Below are 18,910 nucleotides of genomic sequence, written 5' to 3' on the forward strand. Positions count from 1 at the left end.
AGGGGGTACAGCACAGCCTTCCTGCCCAGGAGCTGGGTCCCCAGATTCCACTTGCCAAGCAAGGTCTCCGCAGAGGCTGTTTGGAAGCCTGGTTCAGAGCATGGGTCCAGGCCCAGTGCTGGCGGCCCCTCTTCCTGGGCACCAGGCACGCACATGCTGTGCCTCCCCTCTCCCTTGGAGCGCGCCTGTCCTCCCCCCGCCCCGAGACACTCACTCCACCACGGACAGCCCCTCATCCTCCGACGGCGTCATCTCGTCCTCTGACTGGTCACTCAGCAGGTCGCAGGGCAGCAGGGCTGAGCTGTCAGCCACCTCCAGCACGGGCGCGATGCTGGGCCGCCGGCTGCCTGAGCCGTTCTCCGTGGGGAGCGCCAGCTTGCTGCCCCCACTGCCCCCGCCACTCTGTGTGGGTCGGCACTCCGTATTCTGGAGGTCCATGGCCACTGTCCCTAGAACAGAGTGGCTGGACTTGGCTGGCAGCCCCTCCCGGGACTGTCCTGGGGGTGGAGGCTCCCTCCCAGTGCTGACAGTGATGTCCCCACAGGAAGGCAGGGATGACCCCGCGGGACCGATGTGCAAACTGAGGCCCAGAGAGAGGGGGCTTGCCCAGGGTTACATGCAGGCCTGAGGACTGGGGTCTCCGGTGGGGCCCCTGCCCGCTTGCCCAGGTGGGAGCGGGTGCCCGGCCTCACCCATGGAGGCGATGATGCTGTGCACCGGCAGGCGGGATGAGCCCTCGTACAGCCCCTGCCCCGCGAAGCCCTTCCTCTTCTGCTTTTCCTCCTGCTTGAAGATGAAGGCCGAGTTCTCCTCCTTGGTGATGTTGATGTAGAAGCAGGTGTCGGAGGCCGCCAGGATGTGCCGTGGCCCGGGTTCAGCAGGATGCTCTTGTTGTCCTCGCGCTTCAGGCCGATGAGGCACACGCCGTACCTGGGCGGACGGACGGACGGGGGTGGAGCCCAGAGCTGCCCCTCTCGGGCTCCTCGTGAGGGTCGGGACCCCGAAGACCCACCGAGGGTTGCCTCAGAGAGAGGTGCTGGGCGCAGGTCTCACGCTGAGTGGGCGTGGCGTCCGGCCCCGAGGCCCCGCCCACCCTCCCGACGGTGGGCGAGTTCCCGCCCACTTCTGCCTCCGAGTCCCGCTCAGCGCTCCCTCCCTCCTTGGCCTGGACAGGGTGCAAGGGGCCGTACTTCTTGTGCGCGTGGAAGGCGGCGTAGGTGAAGCTCTTGCCCTCGTACTCGCGGAAGAACTTGCTGTCCCCCATCCGCACGTGGTAGACCTCGTTGCCCGAGCAGCGTCCGTACATGCGCTGCCACTGCTCTGGCGAGTCCTGGCCTTCCCTGGGGCGCGGGCAGGACGTCACCCCCACCGTTGCCCCGCCTGGCCTGGCCGCTTCCAGGCTTCCAGGGTGAGTGGAAGGCAACGTGACCCCTGACCCCGCCCCTCCCCGTCTGTGGGAGACTACACCCGGGTGTGGCCTGATGGGTCCCTCCGCCAGTTTTAAAGAGCTGTGAACATAATGGTCCAGCTTTCAGGGGGGTCAAAAGGTTTCAGAGTCAAGACCGGCTTCTGTGGCCTGTGGGTCCTCCGACATCTCCTTGGTTCCTCCCCGAGGGCCGCCCAGGCCCCACAAGGAGCCAAGGCCACCCGTTGGGGTGTCTTGCTAGAGAGAAGATGGCACCCCTCCTCTGTCCCGGGCAGCCCCTCACCTCCCGCTCTACCTGGGACCCCAGCTCAGGTGCTGAACACCAACGCGCCTTCTCCCACAGGCCAAGCGTGTCCCCCAACCACACCCCCGCCCCTATCGCTGTTTCTAGACTCGGTGGCTCTCCTGAGCCCCCCACCCCCACTAGGCCCTCTGCTTCATGGAGGTCCCTCCCTGTGATTCCCTGCAGCCCCAAGGCTGCCCCCAGCTCCCAATCCTGGCAAGGCACCTACTGCTTCCCAGCTGGGTCCTCCCGGGTCGCCACCCGCTCCCATCTCGGGCTCCTCACCCCCCCGCCCCCATCACAGGCTCCTCAACACGTCCCCTGCCTCCAGTGTCTGCTCCTCTCCAGGGCAGCACGCTGCATGCCACGTGGTGGTCCCAGGGCAGAACTCACTGGCCGCGGGACGTGTGCACCAGCAGGGTGATGAGGGTGGACGTGGCTGGGCAGATGCAGTTGAGGGCTAGCATGGCATACTTGCACTCCTCCTCACACACCACGTGCTCTGCGGGCAGGAAGGTCAGGGTCACTGAGCACCTCTCACTGTCCCCCACAGTAGGCGCCCCCTCGTCTCCCTAGAAGGCTCCCTCCAGCGCCCCACTTTCCCGAGCCTGTTAATTCTCCTGGCTCTTCTGTGGTTGTTTCCCAGGCTTGGCGGAGAGCTCCAGGGCTGGGAGTGGGGGGAGGGAGCTGGCAACACCTTTTGCCCCCCAGGTGTCCAGCATAGATCTGTTCACCTTAGAGGTGCTCATCAGATGGTGTTCCTGCCCCTCCCCCGCCCTTGGCCCCTGCCCTCACTGACCCCCAGGCTCCCAGGTGCAGCACCTGCATGGGCTCTGCCTCAACCCCACCCCTACCCCCAGCATGCTCCCCTTGGACCACACGGGTACCCCCTTCCTGGCCAAACGTACCTGCAAACTTGACATGAAACTTGTTCTCAGGCTTGAGGATCTGGACGTAGAGGGGGCAGTTCGGGGCAAAGTCCTTCACGGCCCAGGCACGCAGTATGGTCTGGTGGTCCTGAGCAGGGAGGCCACGGTCACTGCTGAGGGCAGCCAGCAGGCTGGGGGAGGGGCTCTGCCCCTCTGGCTGGCGGGCAGGCGGGGGGCCGGTGGCCGGGGGCACTCACCGCAGCGGTGCGGTCCACCTCGTTCCGGCTGCTGAGAATAAAGCAGGCCTCCCCATTGTCCATCCTGCAAAGCACCAGGTCTGAGCACCACAGGACCGGCCTTCCCTGTCTGGGCCATCAGGACCCCGCCTCACTCTGACCAGCCCTGCACGGGCTGAGGATGGGCCCCTACACACTCAGGGTGGGGCTGAGGCATGGAAGGGGGTGCACTTTGTGGCAGAGATGCTGAACCCCGCCTGCTGTCCTGTCCCCTCCTGGGACAGGCTGCCAGAGGTCTGGGGATGGCCAGGTCTGCTCCCCTCATGCCCCGCCCCCAGCCCTTGGCTGCAGAAAGGCCGCCTGAGAGAGGGTCCACTTGCCCCAGGGCAGGGAGGCCTGGCGCCTCGCTCCCCATCACCCTGCACCCCCTACTTGTCCCTGTTGGGCCCTTGATTCCTGGGCTCAGGAGATGGGTGGATGGGGGCCCTGGCTACCCGGGCTCCTGCTGCCTTGGCCTCCATACAACCCACATTTTACCGTTTCACCACGAAGGTTACATCAGGCTCTGTAATAAAATGGTGACGAGTGGCGGGGGGATGGGAGGGCCCTCCAGGGGTGGGGGGGCCCCCTCCCGGGTGTCTCAGAATGTGCTGCAGCAGATTCTGGAAAGTTCTGTTCACAACTCAGTCTCCTTACCTCAAGTCACCCTGTCACCTCGTCTTTAGAAGAATATCCACCCACAGCCTCAGCTTCCCACCCAAGGCGCAGCAGTAGCAGCCCCCGCCTCGCCCCCAAACACAGCCAGGCAGGTGGGAGAGGAGCTGGTGGCTATGCGGGGGTCAGTGAGGGGCCCGGCTGGCCTGGGCGGGCAGCAGGCACAAAGCTGGAGCTGCCGCCCGGCTGATGGCCCCTCCCGGTTGGCATAGTGCTCAGGGCCGCCGCTTAGGCTGGCCGGCGCAGGACCGCACCCTCCCCGCAACCGGGCGCTCACTTGGCCCGCATGAGGTCCTGATCCTTGAGCGCGGAGCCCTGGAGGTAGATGACCCGCTGGGACCACAGTGGGATCTGCAGGACCCTGCGAACCTGGATGTCCATCTCCGTGGGGCACAGGATGACGACGTAGTAGTCCTGCAGGTAGGGCACCGTCAGCCCCCTGGCAAGCTCGCGGGCGCCCTGCCCACCCTGCCTTCCTACTGTTTTCACCTCCGTATAGCCTCTCGGGACCCCCGGCCTTCTCTGTGACGGCAGGAAGGCAGGACGCCACAGACCCACCCCCTACAATGTGGGAGACCATCCAGACTCCACCCCACAAGCAGGGAAACAGAGGCCCAGAGAGCTCAGGGGGTTCTGGGTCCCGATGGGGCTGTGGGCGGGGCCTCACCGCAGCTGTGGGTGGGACCGTGGGCGGGGCCTTAGCGCAGCCGTGGGTGGGACCGTGGGCGGGGCCTCACCTGCAGTGGGGTGGGGCCATGCGCGGGGCCTCACCTGCAACCGTGGATGCGCGTAGAACTCGTTCAGAAAGTCCATGAGCAGGTCGATCTTGAGGGAGCTCACGCACAGGATCACATGCTTCTCCGTCTGGGCCCGGTGGCGGCTGTAGTTGCCCCCCGACTTCTGCCGCTCCATCCACAGGTAGACGAGTTCCTCAAACTGCAGGTAAAGCGTGTGAGCACCAGGTGGCCTGGGGCTCCAGGAACTGCGACAGCACAGGGCAGGGCAAGAAGGCTGATAGCCAGCCCGTGCCGGGCATGAAGGTTGGCGACCAGAGGCAGGCCAGAGGAGGAAGGGCGAGAATGGAGCCCCGTCCTGACCATGTCTCGGAAGGCCTTGGATATTTGTGGCACAGGTAACCCAAGGGGCCAGGTGGGGGCACAGTGGATGGTCTGGCCCATGTGTGGGGTAGCAGATATAAGGCAGGTCCAGTTCCCGGCTCCAGATGGCCAACAACTGACTGTTAGTGGATGCTAAAGCACGTACTCTGGACATCCAGGTAACTACATGACCTTTGGGTCTCTGTCCACACCTGAAACACATTTGGAGAAACCTGGATGGGTCTTAGAGAATTCTCAGCCACAGAATTAGGGACCTAGACTGTGGTCCTGAGCCCAAGTCAAGGTTGTGGGTGATTCGAGGCAGCAGCCTGCATCTACCCTGGCCCACACCTCCTGATTATGAGCTTTGGGTGTGGGGAACCCTTTTTAAAAATAGGACAATGACAGAGACATAAAGGTGGGCAGGGTGAGGGGGATGCCAGGGCCCTGCGGAGCTGTCCGCGGTGCTGAACCGCCCAGGGCCTCCCTCTACAGTCTGATTCCATGTCTGTAGGTGACAGCCAGGTCCCATGAAAGTCTGACTGTTTTCATCCCAAGCACTGAGGTTGTTCATTTTTCTCACATGATTTAAAATCAGTGCCAGCGGCCACCTCCATTCATGCTCACCTGCTCTGGTTGATGTACTATATCTAGGTTAAGATCATCTCATTGAATTTATTGAGTATGTATTAGGTTCTAGTAACAAGACCCCGTGGCCTTGAAGCACAGAACTGGGTCCTGCTGGGAGGGGCCAGAGACCCCAGGGTGATCCCTGAGACCTGTGCAGAGTCCGGGCTCTGATGGCAGACACTTGGGTTCCAGCCCTGAGAGAGTCATTTCCTAGGTAGGTTGATAGGGAGTCTAGGGGTCCCCAAGGAGAGAGGGGTCTGGAATTCTCAAGGAGGAAGAAAGGACAAACTTTTTTTTCTTTCTCCACATTCCTTAGGATTATATAACAATAATGTATCCTGCCTAAGGACAGTCTTTGGATTCAACCTTCTGTTATCTTAAAATGTAAATTATGGGAGTAGACCTGGTCTTTACAAGGATGTATCCTGCCTGAGGACAGTATTATCTTAAAATGTAAATTATGGGAGTAGGTCTGATGAGGTCTTTACAACCTCCAGACATTCTTTGGATTATATAACTTCATTGTTAACACTAGCAAGCGGGTATTCTTTCTGCCCCCCTTCTGATGCCTATGTCAGAAGCTTTCTCTATCTCCTTTATACTTTAATAAAACTTTATTACACAAAAGCTCTGAGCGATCAAGCCTCGTCTCTGGCCCCGGATTGAATTCTTCTCCTCCGGGGGCCAAGAATCCCGGTGTCTTCGTGTGATTCAACAACAACCTTTCATCTTGGGGGCTCGTCCGGGATCCTTCAGGACAAGGTGAGGATGCTTGGAGCTTTAGTTCTTTGTTCTCTTAGCGAACACGTTTTCTGCTGTGCTTTACTAACTCTACGGTGTGCTTGTGTGAATGAATGGCATGCCCTGTGTGAAGCAAGTAAGGAGCCCTGCTCTGCGGTTCCATGGTGATCTCATACAGCTTATGGCAGAAACCGACCTGCCAATGCCAAGAGGCACCCAATGTCTCCTTCTGGAACCGACCAGAAATGGGCAAAGCGTGTGGACGGAACCCTCCTTTCTCGGTCAAACTTTTCAGTCTCTTTGACCATTTAATAACTCCTTGGAATTAGAAGTACTAACTTAATCTATCAGATCATAGACTTTCAAGGGACTTGTGATCTATACTGTTATTGTGTACTGCCGCTTAGGTCCCAAACTTGGATTGGTAGGCAAGAAAGCGCCTAGCCTCGCTAGGAATCGAAAGTTCGGAAGCTAGATGGAGCTCTAGCTCCCAGAACATCTCTGAGGTTAAAGGTTACTCAGATTGGGACTGCAATGGGCTTTTTTTTCTTTGGTAACGCCGGCTCTTAGTGGATCAGAGGAGGCTGTTATACTGGTGTGGTGATGCTTGGAAATAACACCTCAGTTTTATGTTCGCGTTGGTCTTATTGTGGTCAGGAAATACTCAGGGTCGTGCACAGGCACTCAGGTGATGAATGTTTCCCCTAGTAGTCTTAGCTTGGGAGGCATTCTGGAAGGTTACTCTGACTCACCCTGGGTGACATCAGAGGCAAGCAAGGTTAAGGGTGAAGAGCTGGACGTCAAGTAGGGATGCTATCAAGTCTACCCCTGGTACATCCCCACCCCATCTCGGTGGTAGAACCGGGAGGGACGAGTACGGTGCCTGCGTCGGTAAGGGACAGACTAAGTCCGACCAGGAAGGAAAAGCTTTTGGTGTAACGTCTGTCCACACCCCCATCTAGAGCATGGAGGGACGCCTCCGGTAGAAAAATGGCGCTGGTCACTTTTTTTCTCTCTTACAGATGGGAGCTAACAATTCCAGCCTCACTCCTTTGAACTGTATCCTGAAAAACTGGGATAGATTTGATCCCCAGGGCTTAAAGAAGACACACCTGGTCTTCCTATGTGATACTGCATGGCCACGGTATCCATTGGAGGACGGCGAATGGTGGCCAGTTGGAGTGTCTCTTAAGTATAATACTGTTCTACAATTAGACCGGTTCTGTAAGGAACAAGGGAAATGGGTAGAAGTAGCATATGTGTTGCCCTTTTTCTCTCTGTGAAATATGCCAGACTTATGTCCTAAGGGTATAGATTTGGGCGTGAAACCTTCAGCTCCCTCCTTTACATCTCCTGTCTCAGTATGACCTCAGACTACTCTGGTTTCAGTAGAAACTCAGACCATTGAAGTAAAAGATGAGATGGAGGACAGGAGACAAAGAGAAGAGGAAAAACAGGTTTCTCCAATCTATCCCTGGGATCATATGCACAGAGCAGCCAGAGAGACTGAGGAACAGCCACACAAGCTGTTGCCTCTTTATGAAACACCCACCGGGAGAAATAATCAGTCTGTGAGAGTTAATAAGCCTTTCTCTTATTAAGAAATACAAAGAATCAAGGAGGATCTGGGAGACTATTTAGAGGACCCAGAAAAATATATTAGAGCCTTTAAAGGTGTTACTCTGCTTTATGACCTCACTTGGAAGGATGTGATGTATATCTTGGGACAAACGCTGACTCCCGAGTCAAAGACTCGAGTTTCGGGAAAAGCGGTTGCTTATGGAGATGAATGGCTTGGTAATGAATCAGTAGGGAAGAGGGAGAATGAGACAGCGGCCCTCCCCACTGGGAATCAGGCGGTCCCAACTATAGAACCAGACTGGGACTACAACACAGCTAAAGGAAGATGGGATCAGAGTCATTTTGTTAGATGTATTCTTGAGGGACTTAGGCAGGCACGTTCTAAGCCTTTAAACTATGGCAAATTGGCAGATATAGAACAGGAGGAGAAGGAAGCTCCTGGTAAATTCCTAGATAGACTGAGAGAAGGCCTTAGCAGATTCACTGAGATTGATCCTGAAAATGAAGAGGGAAAAGTGATCTTAAAGGATAGATTTCTCACTCGGTCGGCTCCAGATATCCGCCGTAAGCTGTTAAAAAGGGCGTATGGACCAAATCAACTTTAGATACTCTGTTACAACTGGCTCAGACAGTCTATTATGGTAGGGAATATGAGGAAAAGAAAGAAAGGCAAAAAAAGACAAAGGAAAAGGCGGAAGCCTTCACCATGGCTATGAAAAACTTTCTTAAACAGCCTGAGAAAAATGCCCAGAGGGGCCCAGGTGAAAAGGGATGGGCTTGCTATTACTGTGGAAAGGAGGGGCACCTCAAGCGGGATTGCCCTCAGGCATCTAAGCCACCCCCGGCTCCATGTCCAGTCTGCAAAGGACCACACTGGAAGAGAGACTGCCCCCAGAGGTGTAGGTCTCCAGGGTCGGACTCTCAAGACAATCAGGACTGAAGGTGCCCAGGGGTCCCCACAAAAGCTCCCGTCCTAATTACACCTGAGGAACCCCGGGTATTAATAATTGTGGGGGGCCAATCTGTCGATTTCCTTTTAGATACTGGGGCAACTTATTCTGTGCTTACTGAAGCCCCTGGCCCACTTTCTTCCCGATCCGCTTCCGTAATGGGACTGTCTGGACGAGCCAAAAGGTATTATTTCAGTTATTCTTTATCTTGCAACTGGGATTCTGTGCTGTTTTCACACAAGTTTCTGATTGTGCCAGAATCTCCCTCACCCCTTTTGGGGAGGGATATACTGAGCAAGGTCCATGCCTCTGTTTTCATGAATATGGAGCCCTCCCTTTCTCTCCCTTTAGTTGAACAAAATGTAAATCCTAGAATATGGGCTGATGGGAAATCTGTGGGTCGAGCACAAAATGCTATTCCTGTAGTTGTTAAGCTCAAAGACCCACACGTATTTCCACATAAGAAGCAGTATCCACTGAAACCTGAAGTTAAGGAAAGGTTAAAACCCATCCTCGAAAATTTAAAGGACCAGGGACTATTAATTCCCTGTAACAGTCCTTGCAACACTCCTATTTTGGGTATAAAGAAATCGAATGGTAAATGGAGACTAGTTCAAGATTTACGAATAATAAATGAGGCTGTAGTTCCTTTACACCCCGTGGTGCCTAATCCTTATACTCTATTGTCTGAAATTCCTGAACGGGCCAAATATTTCTCAGTAATTGATTTAAAGGATGCTTTCTATTCAGTGCCTTTGGCGGAAGAAAGTCAATTTCTATTTGCCTTTGAAGACCCTACACAATCAGCTTCTCAGTTAACCTGGACAGTTTTGCCCCAAGGATTTCGTGACAGTCCTCACCTATTTGGACAAAGTTTGTCACGGGATCTACAAAACTTTAATAGCTCTGAAGCCCTGGTGTTACAATATGTAGATGATATTTTGCTCTGTGCTGAGACAGAGGAAGCTTGTTCGCAAGCCTCAGAAGATTTCTTAAACTTTCTGGCAGGCTGTGGTTACAAGGCATCAAGAGAAAAGGCTCAGCTTTGTCAGTAGTCGGTTAGATATCTGGGCCTAATCATATCAGAAGGGACTAGGGCCATAGGCCCTGAGAGAATTAAACCTATACTAAATCACCCACTTGGAGAAGGCAATGGCACCCCACTCCAGTACTCTTGCCTGGAAAATCCCATGGACAGAGGAGCCTGGTAGGCTGCAGTCCATGGGGTCGCTCAGGGTCGGACACAACTGAGCAACTTCACTTTCACTTTTTACGTTCATGCATTGGAGAAGGAAATGGCAACCCACTCCAGTGTTCTTGCCTGGAGAATCCCAGGGACAGCAGAGCCTGGTGGGCTGCTGTCTATGGGGTCACACAGAGTCGGACATGACTGAAGTGACTTAGCAGCAGCAGCAAATCACCCCCTACCTATGACTTTAAGACAATTGAGAGGATTTTTGGGAATTACAGGTTACTGTCACATTTGGATTCCAGGTTACAGGGAACTTGCCCAGCCTTTGTATAAACTTATAGCTGAAACTCAGCAGGCCCAAACCGACAAACTGGTTTGGTCTCCAGAAACTCAAAAGGCTTTTAAGGTTCTTCAGACTGCTCTCCTGCAAGCTCCAGCTCTGAGCTTGCCCACAGGGTCAGAATTTAATTTGTTTGTCACTGAAAGAAAAGGTGTGGCATTGGGAGTTTTGACACAACCCCGAGGGCCTCACCAGCAACCTATTGCTTATCTAAGCAGAGAATTAGATGTAGTTTCACGTGGGTGGCCCCACTGCCTAAGAGTAATTGGAGCAGCAGCTTTATTAGCACCTGAAGCTTTAAAAATAATTAATGGACGAAACCTTACTGTACTGACTTCTCATCATGTGAGTGGAATCTTAAATTCTAAGGTTAATATTTGGATGACAGACAGTAGGCTTCTTAAGTATCAGTCATTGTTGTTAGAAGGACCAGAAACTAAGCTTAAAGTTTGTGGGAATTTAAATCCTGGCACTTTCCTTCCTGAGAAGGAAAATGAAAACACCTGATCACGATTGTTCTCAATTCCTAACTTTAAACTATGCAGCTCGGGAGGATCTAAAGGATACCCCATTAGACAATCCTGACATGGAAATATTTACAGATGGCAGTTCTTTTGTTCGGGATGGAAAGCGTAAAGCAGGTTACGTCATGGTGACTGCTGAACAGGTTTTGGAAGCAAAATCTCTCTCCCAGGGAACCAGTGGTCAGTTATCGGAGCTTGTGGCCCTGACCCGAGCTCTAGAGTTAAGCAAAGGGCAGCAGATGGGCCTGATAACCTATGTGAGTCTACTTCTGCTGACTCCAAAAATCCTGAGTCTGCCGTTGGATCCTCAAGACAATGTCTTCCTGTCCTGGGCTCACTCCTATGCTGCATTCCACAATCGGTCTAACTGCTGGGTCTGCGGAGTGCTCCCCTCTTCATCAGTGGAAGGCTTCCCGTGGTGGACATCCCCACTTCAAGGAAAAGACTTTCTCCAAGTCTGTGAATACCTTCGACAACAATCACATGCGATGCCTCTTCTTCATCTGATGACATCTACCAACCCTAAAATGGACTGGTGCAACACTTTGTACTCTATGGACATAATGTGACTTAATTTTGATTATACATTGTCTCGGTTCAATGACTATTTTGCTACATATAAGGCAAATAGGTCTAGATCTAATGGTTTTTTACCTGACGTTTATCAAATATGGGATGAGGTTATATGGCTAACTCCTGAAAAAGGACGTTTAATATCTACTGCTTCTATATGCTGGGAACAAACAGAGCCGTCCCCAAAAGTTAGCCAACAACTTAATTACAATGATTGGAAACAAGTGGGATATTTGTCTCAGAAAACATGCAATGTAATCATTCCCGTGTTTTCCAATCCCAGTTCAGGTTCTCCCTTTGTCTGGCCAGGCACGAATTGGGACTGGATATCTCAGTCGCACTGGCTTGCTCCAAACGCGACTTATTGGATATGTGGCTCTTACCTATGGGCATGGCTTCCCCCTGGTTAGATAGGGAGATGCACCCTGGGTCTAGCCTTTACTCATGGCTTTATATTTTCAGAGCTTCCAGAAAAGCCTGCTAATTTACCCCACCTTAAAACTCGGTAGGCAAGGTCTGTATTTCATTGGTATGATTATTTGGCTGTAGCGTTTGTTCCCTCTTTGGGAACTACAGATGTTATGTTACGAGTGGATGCTTTGACTAATTTTACTCAACAGGCATTACAGGATTCTCAAAAGGCTATTTCAGCTCTTAATGCTGAACAAGCACAAATTAGAAAGGTGGTTTTACAAAACAGATTGGCTCTAGATATTCTGACAGCTGCACAAGGAGGAACTTGTGCCATTGTTCATACCCAATGCTGTACATATATACCTGATATGAGCACGAGTGTTACTCATTTTACTAACCACATGAACAAGATGATTAGGGCCATGGACACTCCTGAAGCCTCAATTGCCTCACTTTGGGAGACATTAACTAGTTCCCCATGGTGGACAACTATCTCAATTACAATCATTCTGGTTGTTTTGTTCTTGCTGTTTGCTCCCTGCACCTGTAATTGTATAACTGGATTTGTTTCTAGCCGCATGAAAGCTTTTAAGTTACAAATGGTTGCTCAAACTCCTGCTACTGCTGTAGCTTCCTCCAGCTACTATTTGGGGCCCCTGGATCAGATATCCTCAATATGAGGATTAGGAGAATATGTTGCCTCACCAATTTAGGGACAACGCCCTTGTCAGCTCGGAAGCAGTTATGGAACGAGAATGACGCCCCTTTTCCCTAGGCAACATAATTCTCCTAAAACAAAAGGGGGGAATGAGAGAGTCATTTCCTAGGCAGGTTGATAGGGAGTCTAGGGGTCCCCAAGGAGAGAGGGGTCTGGAATTCTCAAGGAGGAAGAAAGGACAAATTTTTTTTTCTTTCTCCACATTCCTTAGGATTATATAACAATAATGTATCCTGCCTAAGGACAGTCTTTGGATTCAACCTTCTGTTATCTTAAAATGTAAATTATGGGAGTAGACCTGGTCTTTACAAGGATGTATCCTGCCTGAGGACAGTATTATCTTAAAATGTAAATTATGGGAGTAGGTCTGATGAGGTCTTTACAACCTCCAGACATTCTTTGGATTATATAACTTCATTGTTAACACTAGCAAGCGGGTATTCTTTCTGCCCCCTTCTGATGCCTATGTCAGAAGCTTTCTCTATCTCCTTTATACTTTAATAAAACTTTATTACACAAAAGCTCTGAGCGATCAAGCCTCGTCTCTGGCCCCGGATTGAATTCTTCTCCTCCGGGGGCCAAGAATCCCAGTGTCTTCTCGTGATTCGACAACAACCTTTCAGCCCCACATGGCACAGGTGTGCAGCTCATCTGCAAAACGGCCCGACAGTGCCTGCCTCCCAGGGCTGCAGCGAGGGGCAAGTGGCCTAGTTGTAGAGGATCCAACAATGACCCCTGAAATCCTGTCCACCCAGAACCTCCGAATGTGACCTTATGTGGAAATAGGGTCTTTGCAGAGGTAATGCATTAAGATGAGATCAGACAGAATTAGTGAAGTGAAAGTTACTCAGTCGTGTCCAACTCTCTGTGATCCCATGGACTATAAATCCATGGAATTCTCCAGGCCAGAATACTGGAGTGGGTAGCTTTTCCCTTCTCCCAACCCAGGAATCGAACTGGGGTCTCCTGCATTGCAGGGGGATTCTTGACCACTGAGCCACTGGAGAAGCCCACAAGAGATTAGATTCCTCTGGTTCAAGCCCCACCCTTCATTTGTGGGGTGCTTTGTTCTAACAGCTACAGGAAGCACCGCGCGACAACTCAGCCCCGAGTGGGGAGGGTGTTGTCAGCTGTTGTCACTGTTATTCTGGGAGGGACATTTACTGGTGGGCGTTGTTCTCACTGTCATCACCTCTAGGGACACTAACTGTGAATGTGGTATAAGGAAGAATGAAGGACAGGGGCTTCCCTGATGACCCAGTGGCTAGGACTCCAAGCTCCCAGTGCAGGGGGCCTGGGTTTGATCCCTGGTCAGGGAACTAGATCCCGCATGCCACAACTGAAGATCTGCATGTCACAGTGAAGACTGAAGAGCCCACGTGCTGCAGCTAAGACCCAGTGCAAAGAAAGAAATAGTAAATTAAAAACAGAAGAATGCCGGATGGTAACCGGGACCATCCTTTTTCATCACTGATAGAGGGCGACACTGGCTTTCCTGGCAGGTACACTGTGCTCTGGATTGGGGCAAGTGGGGAAGGGAGGGTGTCAGCTGGGGCTGGGGTCCTGAGCTAAACACAGGTGGAGTCCTGCACTGTCCCCATTGTGCTCAGCTGGCAGATCGGCCTTGGTGACAAGTGAGAGGAAGCAGCTGCTGCTGCACCGGCTGAGGACTCCTGATCCCCAGCCTGCGGGAGACCCTGGCAGCCCCTCCCGCTCCGCACTCGGCAAAGGTCCTGGGGAGCCGTCTGAGAGTGCCACTCCCAGCCCTGTCCTGACGCAGCAGCCTCACTGATTACAGACCCCACCAGGAAGCCACGTCCCCTGCCCTCGTCGGCTCTGCTCCTGGGCAGGGCTCACCTGCAGTGGGAGCACCACCAGGGCCACGCAGATCATGATGACCACCAGCAGCTGGGACGGCCAGATCTTGGGCGTCACGTCCCCATAGCCCACGGTGGAGAAGGTGACGATGCAGAAGTAGAAGGATGTCAGGAGGGACAGGTTGTCGCCCGCGCGCTCCAGGTGCTGGATGCCGCAGGTCCTAGAGCCGGGGAGGGGCGGCGGTGGGGCCTCGGCCACCCGGCTCCCAGAGTGAGGCTCTGCCTGCCTGCGGCTCCTTGTCATTCGTCACCCACACAGCCCCCAGCCTGGGCCTGAGTCCAGCTGGGTGCTTCCCGACCCCGGCCTACAGAGCTGGCACACCCAGCACGTCCCTCCTACCTGACCTTCCTTTCTGGCCCCGAGGCTCCTTTGAGGCCCTTGGAAAATTGGCCATGAGCGTGGACATAGCACTGCGTGGGCTCAGTGTGAGCTTGAGATCTGAGGGTGCGGATGTGGCCACCCAGGCTGTGAGCCCCACCTGCCGCCCACCTCAGAGGCCCATCCTCACCCAGGGGTCAGACGGCATGGGGCACACGCAGCCCCTGCCCAGCACAGAGCTGGAGAGTCCTCCTTGCTACTCCTGTGGCCCCACGTCCTGTCCCCAGGCTGGGAGGTGCTGCTGGCAGGGCCTGGGGGGCCCACAGTGCACACGTGGGGCAGCATGCAGGGGCCCTCCCCAGAGTAGACGCTCTGGCTGCGGGAGGGGCGGGCTGAGTCACCCTGCAGTTTCCCACCCTGCAGACACCCCAGCCTGCTCCACTCAAGTCTGTGTGTTTTTTTTTCGTGGTGGGGAGGGAGGGTAGGAGGCACATGGCCTTGGGGCCTCCCCTGTCCTGGCCTGGGGCAGGCATGCAGGGGGACGGGGTCTCCCCTTCAGGCCCCCCACCTCTCACTCTGGTGACTCCCAGACCTTATTCTCAGCTGGGCCTTGAGCCCAGGGTCCCCACCCGGCCGAGAGCCGTGCCCCTCCCCACGCTGTGTCCTGGACCCCGGAGGAGTTGGACTTGGGCAGCTCTGGTCTGGAACATGGGCCCTGAGCTGCCTCCTGGCCCTCTGTCCCAGTCGGGCTGCCTCCCGCCACCCTGAGGCCCGCCTGGCCTGTTGGATGCGAGGGCCCGGCTCTACCTGGGATGGGCGGGTGGCCGCCGGCAGGGACTCACCCCGTGAAGACCAGGCACAGCAAGGTGCAGAAGAGGATGAGGACCTGATTGAACATGGCCGACTGCGAGCGCAGGATGGCGCGGTGGAAGTCGTTCTGCGGGACGGGACACGGTGTCATCAGCAGCTTAGCCTGGGTGGGACGGAGCCCAGGGCCCTTCCCGCCGCCCCGGACACACACAGGTGAGCGAGCAGGGGGAGGACTCCACCTGACCTCAGCTCTCTCGCTCCCCGCCATGTATAGGCCAGAGGCCATGACCTCAGCCCCGAGCCCTCCCTTTGCAGCTGGGATGGGGGTGAGCCAAGGCCTGGGCCGGTGGGTGTGTGGCGGGGGGCGCCCCGGGTGGAAACGGTCCTTGCTCAGCACAGGGCTGCCCGTGACCCTGGGTCTTGGGGCCTACCCCTCTCACGTGCGTGTTCACCCGCTTCCTCCCCCAGCCATGATTCCGGGGTAAGGGACAGGCCTGGGTGACTGTCCCCGGGGCATCAGGGATGAGGCTCCGGCCGGCCAGGAAGGAGGTGTGAGGGCATCTCGTGGTGACAGGCACATGTGTCTGCCGGCCACCGGCCTGGGCACCAAGGGAGTGGGCCAGCTCCCCTGGGCCAGGACCAGGGCATGGCAAGTGATGCCCTGGGGTCCTGGGGAACCTCACAGAGGTGAGGCAGTGGTGGGGGTGGGGGCAGGGGATGGCTTACGATCATGTTCTCCAGGGCGTGCTTGGCCAGCCAGCAGTTCAGAAACACGGGGATGAACAGGTTCCGCAGCGGCGGCCAGAATATCTGCGGAGGAGACGGGTCAGGGGGCAGGGGTCTCGGCGGCCCCTGCCTCGGCCAGCGGCTCACCCACCGTGATGATGAAGGGCAGCGTGTTGATCATCTCCAGGATGAAGGACACGCGGAAGATCTGCTCCCAGATGTTGCCCTGGGGAGCCAAGGGGTGGGCTTCAGAGCGGGTGGAGGGAGGGGCACCGGGGTGGGGCGGGGGCTGAGGAGACAGACAAACTGAGCCAGTGGGAGGTCAGGGGATGAGACCGAGGGCTGAGGGAAGGGGTGCAAGGGGCTAGGGGAGGGGGCTGGCAGAGGGTGTCAGTGGTGGGGCCCTCCGGGGCAGGGCCAGGCCTGGGGGCACTCACTTTGTAGCTGAGGTAAATGAGAAGCATGGTCTCCAGGAAGCTGATGATGGCCACGATGACCTGGGGTAGGGTGGGAACGGAGCCTCTGAGCAGGGCCAGGGAGGCAGCAGGGCCCACCCAGAGCCATGCCCCACCGCGCCCCACTCACCTGAATGGCCCACAGAGCCACCTTCCTCTCCACCCACAGGATGGGGGCCCTGGGGAGAGAGGGAGGTGAGCGCCAGGCTGGGGGTCCCCAGCCATATGGGCCTCTGCCGATCCCAGGCTGTTCCTTAAGCTGGACAGTGGGCGGCAGCCTTGCCCTCGAGGGGCTGACAGCAGGAGGGGAGGGGGGCTTCCTCCAGAAAGGAGGCCTTGGGGAGGGGCCTGTGAGACCAGGGGCTGAGCAAGGCTGCTCTGGGGACAGGCCTGGCGGCCCCAGGTGGCCACTGTTTCTCATCAGGTTCCTGTGCCTCTGCACGGGGGCTGTGCTGGTCGTCCATGCTCTTGGGTTTTCTGACCTCAGATCCTTGCTTGACTATAACCCACGTGGCTCCCTTGAGGAGAGTGACATGGGGGAGGGGGCGTCCCTGCCCAGACGCAGCCTCTGGACAAAGGTTGGGGTGAGACCAGCAGGAGGGGCCAGATGGCCGAGCTCCGCGCTGACCCTGCCCAACCTCCCCAGGCCCAGATGGCCAAGGCCTGACCCTCGGGGGCCCCTGCTGCAGCCGGGGTGTCGGGTAGTCACTTTCTCCACCGAGGGACAGAGACTGAAATCCCAGGCCTTCCTTTGGGCGGGAGTTGGGCTGGGCTCAGAAGCTGTCCTGCCCCCACTGGGCCAGAAAGGAAGGGCTTCCAGGGCCAGGTGTGAAGGGAGGGGCTGGCATGTCCCTACGTGTCCCTGCGATCCTAACCCTCTTGCCTCCCAGGGACAGGTGACCGGGCTGGGAACAGTGGCCAGGGCCTGGCAGATGCATCCTGCTGCTGTGGAGGGCCAGGACTGACCTGCAAGGCTGGGCCGGGGTGCCAGGGGAGGGGTGTGGGTGAGGGAAGTAAGGCTGAGAGCAGGGCTGTGGGTTTGGGGAGGCTGGAAGGGAGAAGCCTCCATCAGGGAGGCGGCCAAGGCCCTGGAGCTCATCCTAGCCTCCGGCCCAGGCGCCTCTGCTGCTCTGGGGTCACTTCTCACTGCCTGACTGCAGCACCTGCTCTCTTTGGCCAAAGGCTCATGAATTGCAGAAGCAGCGGCCGACCCTCTGGCAGGTCCCCCCTGTCTGTCTCCTCTCCCCCAGGGCCCCTGGGGCTGGAGAACATCACAGAAGGGCGCTGGGCCAAGCCGGCTCCTGGTGACACCTGCTGCCACCCTTAGGTTGCTCCCAGGGTTTCAGGGGCTGTACCCTGTGGGGCCGCCCCAGAGTTGTTCCTGCTCAGCCAGGTCCTGTGGATCCCAGGAGGCTCTCTGGCTGTGACTGGGCATCTGTCCTGCGGGCCCAGGCAGTGTCACTCTCTGGCCACCCCACCCTGCCCCGGACCTCTGAATGGGAGCTGGGAGGCACACTCACCAGTTGATCTCGGAGGACGACTCATTGAAGGTGTAATTCTGCTTCGGGCAGCCCCAGCTGTGGAGAGATAGAGCTGGCCGCCGCAGCCCCTCCCAGCACCGCCCCCGAAGGGACTGGACCCTTCCAGGACTGCCACGGGCTCAGGGCGTGTTGGGGGGCACTCTCCCCAACCTAGGGCCAGGCCCCACATCTCAGATGGGTGTCTGAATTCTAACACTCAGGGACGAGGAAGCCTGCTCCCACTCCGCAGAGGCTGTATGGAGGGTCTCTGAGGAGGGGGGTCTCTGAGGAGGAGGGGCAGGGGAGGGGTCTCTGAGGAGGGGCAGGGGGAGGGTCTCTGGGGAGGAGGGTCTTCGAGGAGGAGGGGCATGGGGGGCGGGGGAGGGTCTCTGAGGAGGAGGAGCAGGGGGAGGGGAAGGGGGAGGCTATCTGAGGAGGAGGCTCTCTGAGGAGGAGGGCAGGGATCAAGACCCCAAGGGAAAGAAATGCAAAAAGGCAAAATGGTTGTCTGGAGAGGCCTTACAAATAGCTAAGAAGAGACGTGAAAGGCAAAGGAGAAAAGGAAAGATATACCCATTTGAATGCAGAGTTCCAAAAACAAAAAGGAGAGATAAGAAAGCCTTTTTCAGTGATCAATGCAAAGAAACAGAAGAAAACAATAGAATGGGAAAGACTAGAGATATCTTCAAGAAAATTAGAGATACCAAGGGAACATTTCGCAGAAGGCAATGGCACCCACTCCAGTACTCTTGCCTGGAAAATCCCATGGACAGAGGAGCCTGGTGGGCTGCAGTCCATGAGGTCGCTAGGAGTCAGACACGACTGAGCAAATTCAGTTTGACTTTTCACTTTCATGCATTGGAGAAGGAAATGGCAACCCACTCCAGTATTCTTGCCTGGAAAATCCCAGGGATG

General features: G+C 55.8%; 1 protein-coding gene across 1 annotated transcript in view; it reads right to left on the bottom strand.

Moving 5' to 3' along the window:
* Positions 1–18,910, bottom strand: part of KCNT1 (potassium sodium-activated channel subfamily T member 1) — a 50,809-nt gene that overhangs the window by 15,266 nt on the left and 16,633 nt on the right. The window contains 16 exon segments of the mRNA XM_070378758.1: positions 215–449; positions 693–875; positions 878–930; positions 1,191–1,340; positions 2,103–2,211; positions 2,618–2,726; positions 2,836–2,899; positions 3,806–3,942; positions 4,300–4,464; positions 14,146–14,326; positions 15,327–15,421; positions 16,021–16,104; positions 16,172–16,246; positions 16,458–16,517; positions 16,606–16,654; positions 17,996–18,052. Of these exon segments, the coding sequence (XP_070234859.1) occupies positions 215–449; positions 693–875; positions 878–930; positions 1,191–1,340; positions 2,103–2,211; positions 2,618–2,726; positions 2,836–2,899; positions 3,806–3,942; positions 4,300–4,464; positions 14,146–14,326; positions 15,327–15,421; positions 16,021–16,104; positions 16,172–16,246; positions 16,458–16,517; positions 16,606–16,654; positions 17,996–18,052 (1,806 nt within the window).

Source organism: Bos mutus, chromosome 11 (assembly GCF_027580195.1).
Source record: "Bos mutus isolate GX-2022 chromosome 11, NWIPB_WYAK_1.1, whole genome shotgun sequence".
Taxonomy (NCBI): domain Eukaryota; kingdom Metazoa; phylum Chordata; class Mammalia; order Artiodactyla; family Bovidae; genus Bos; species Bos mutus.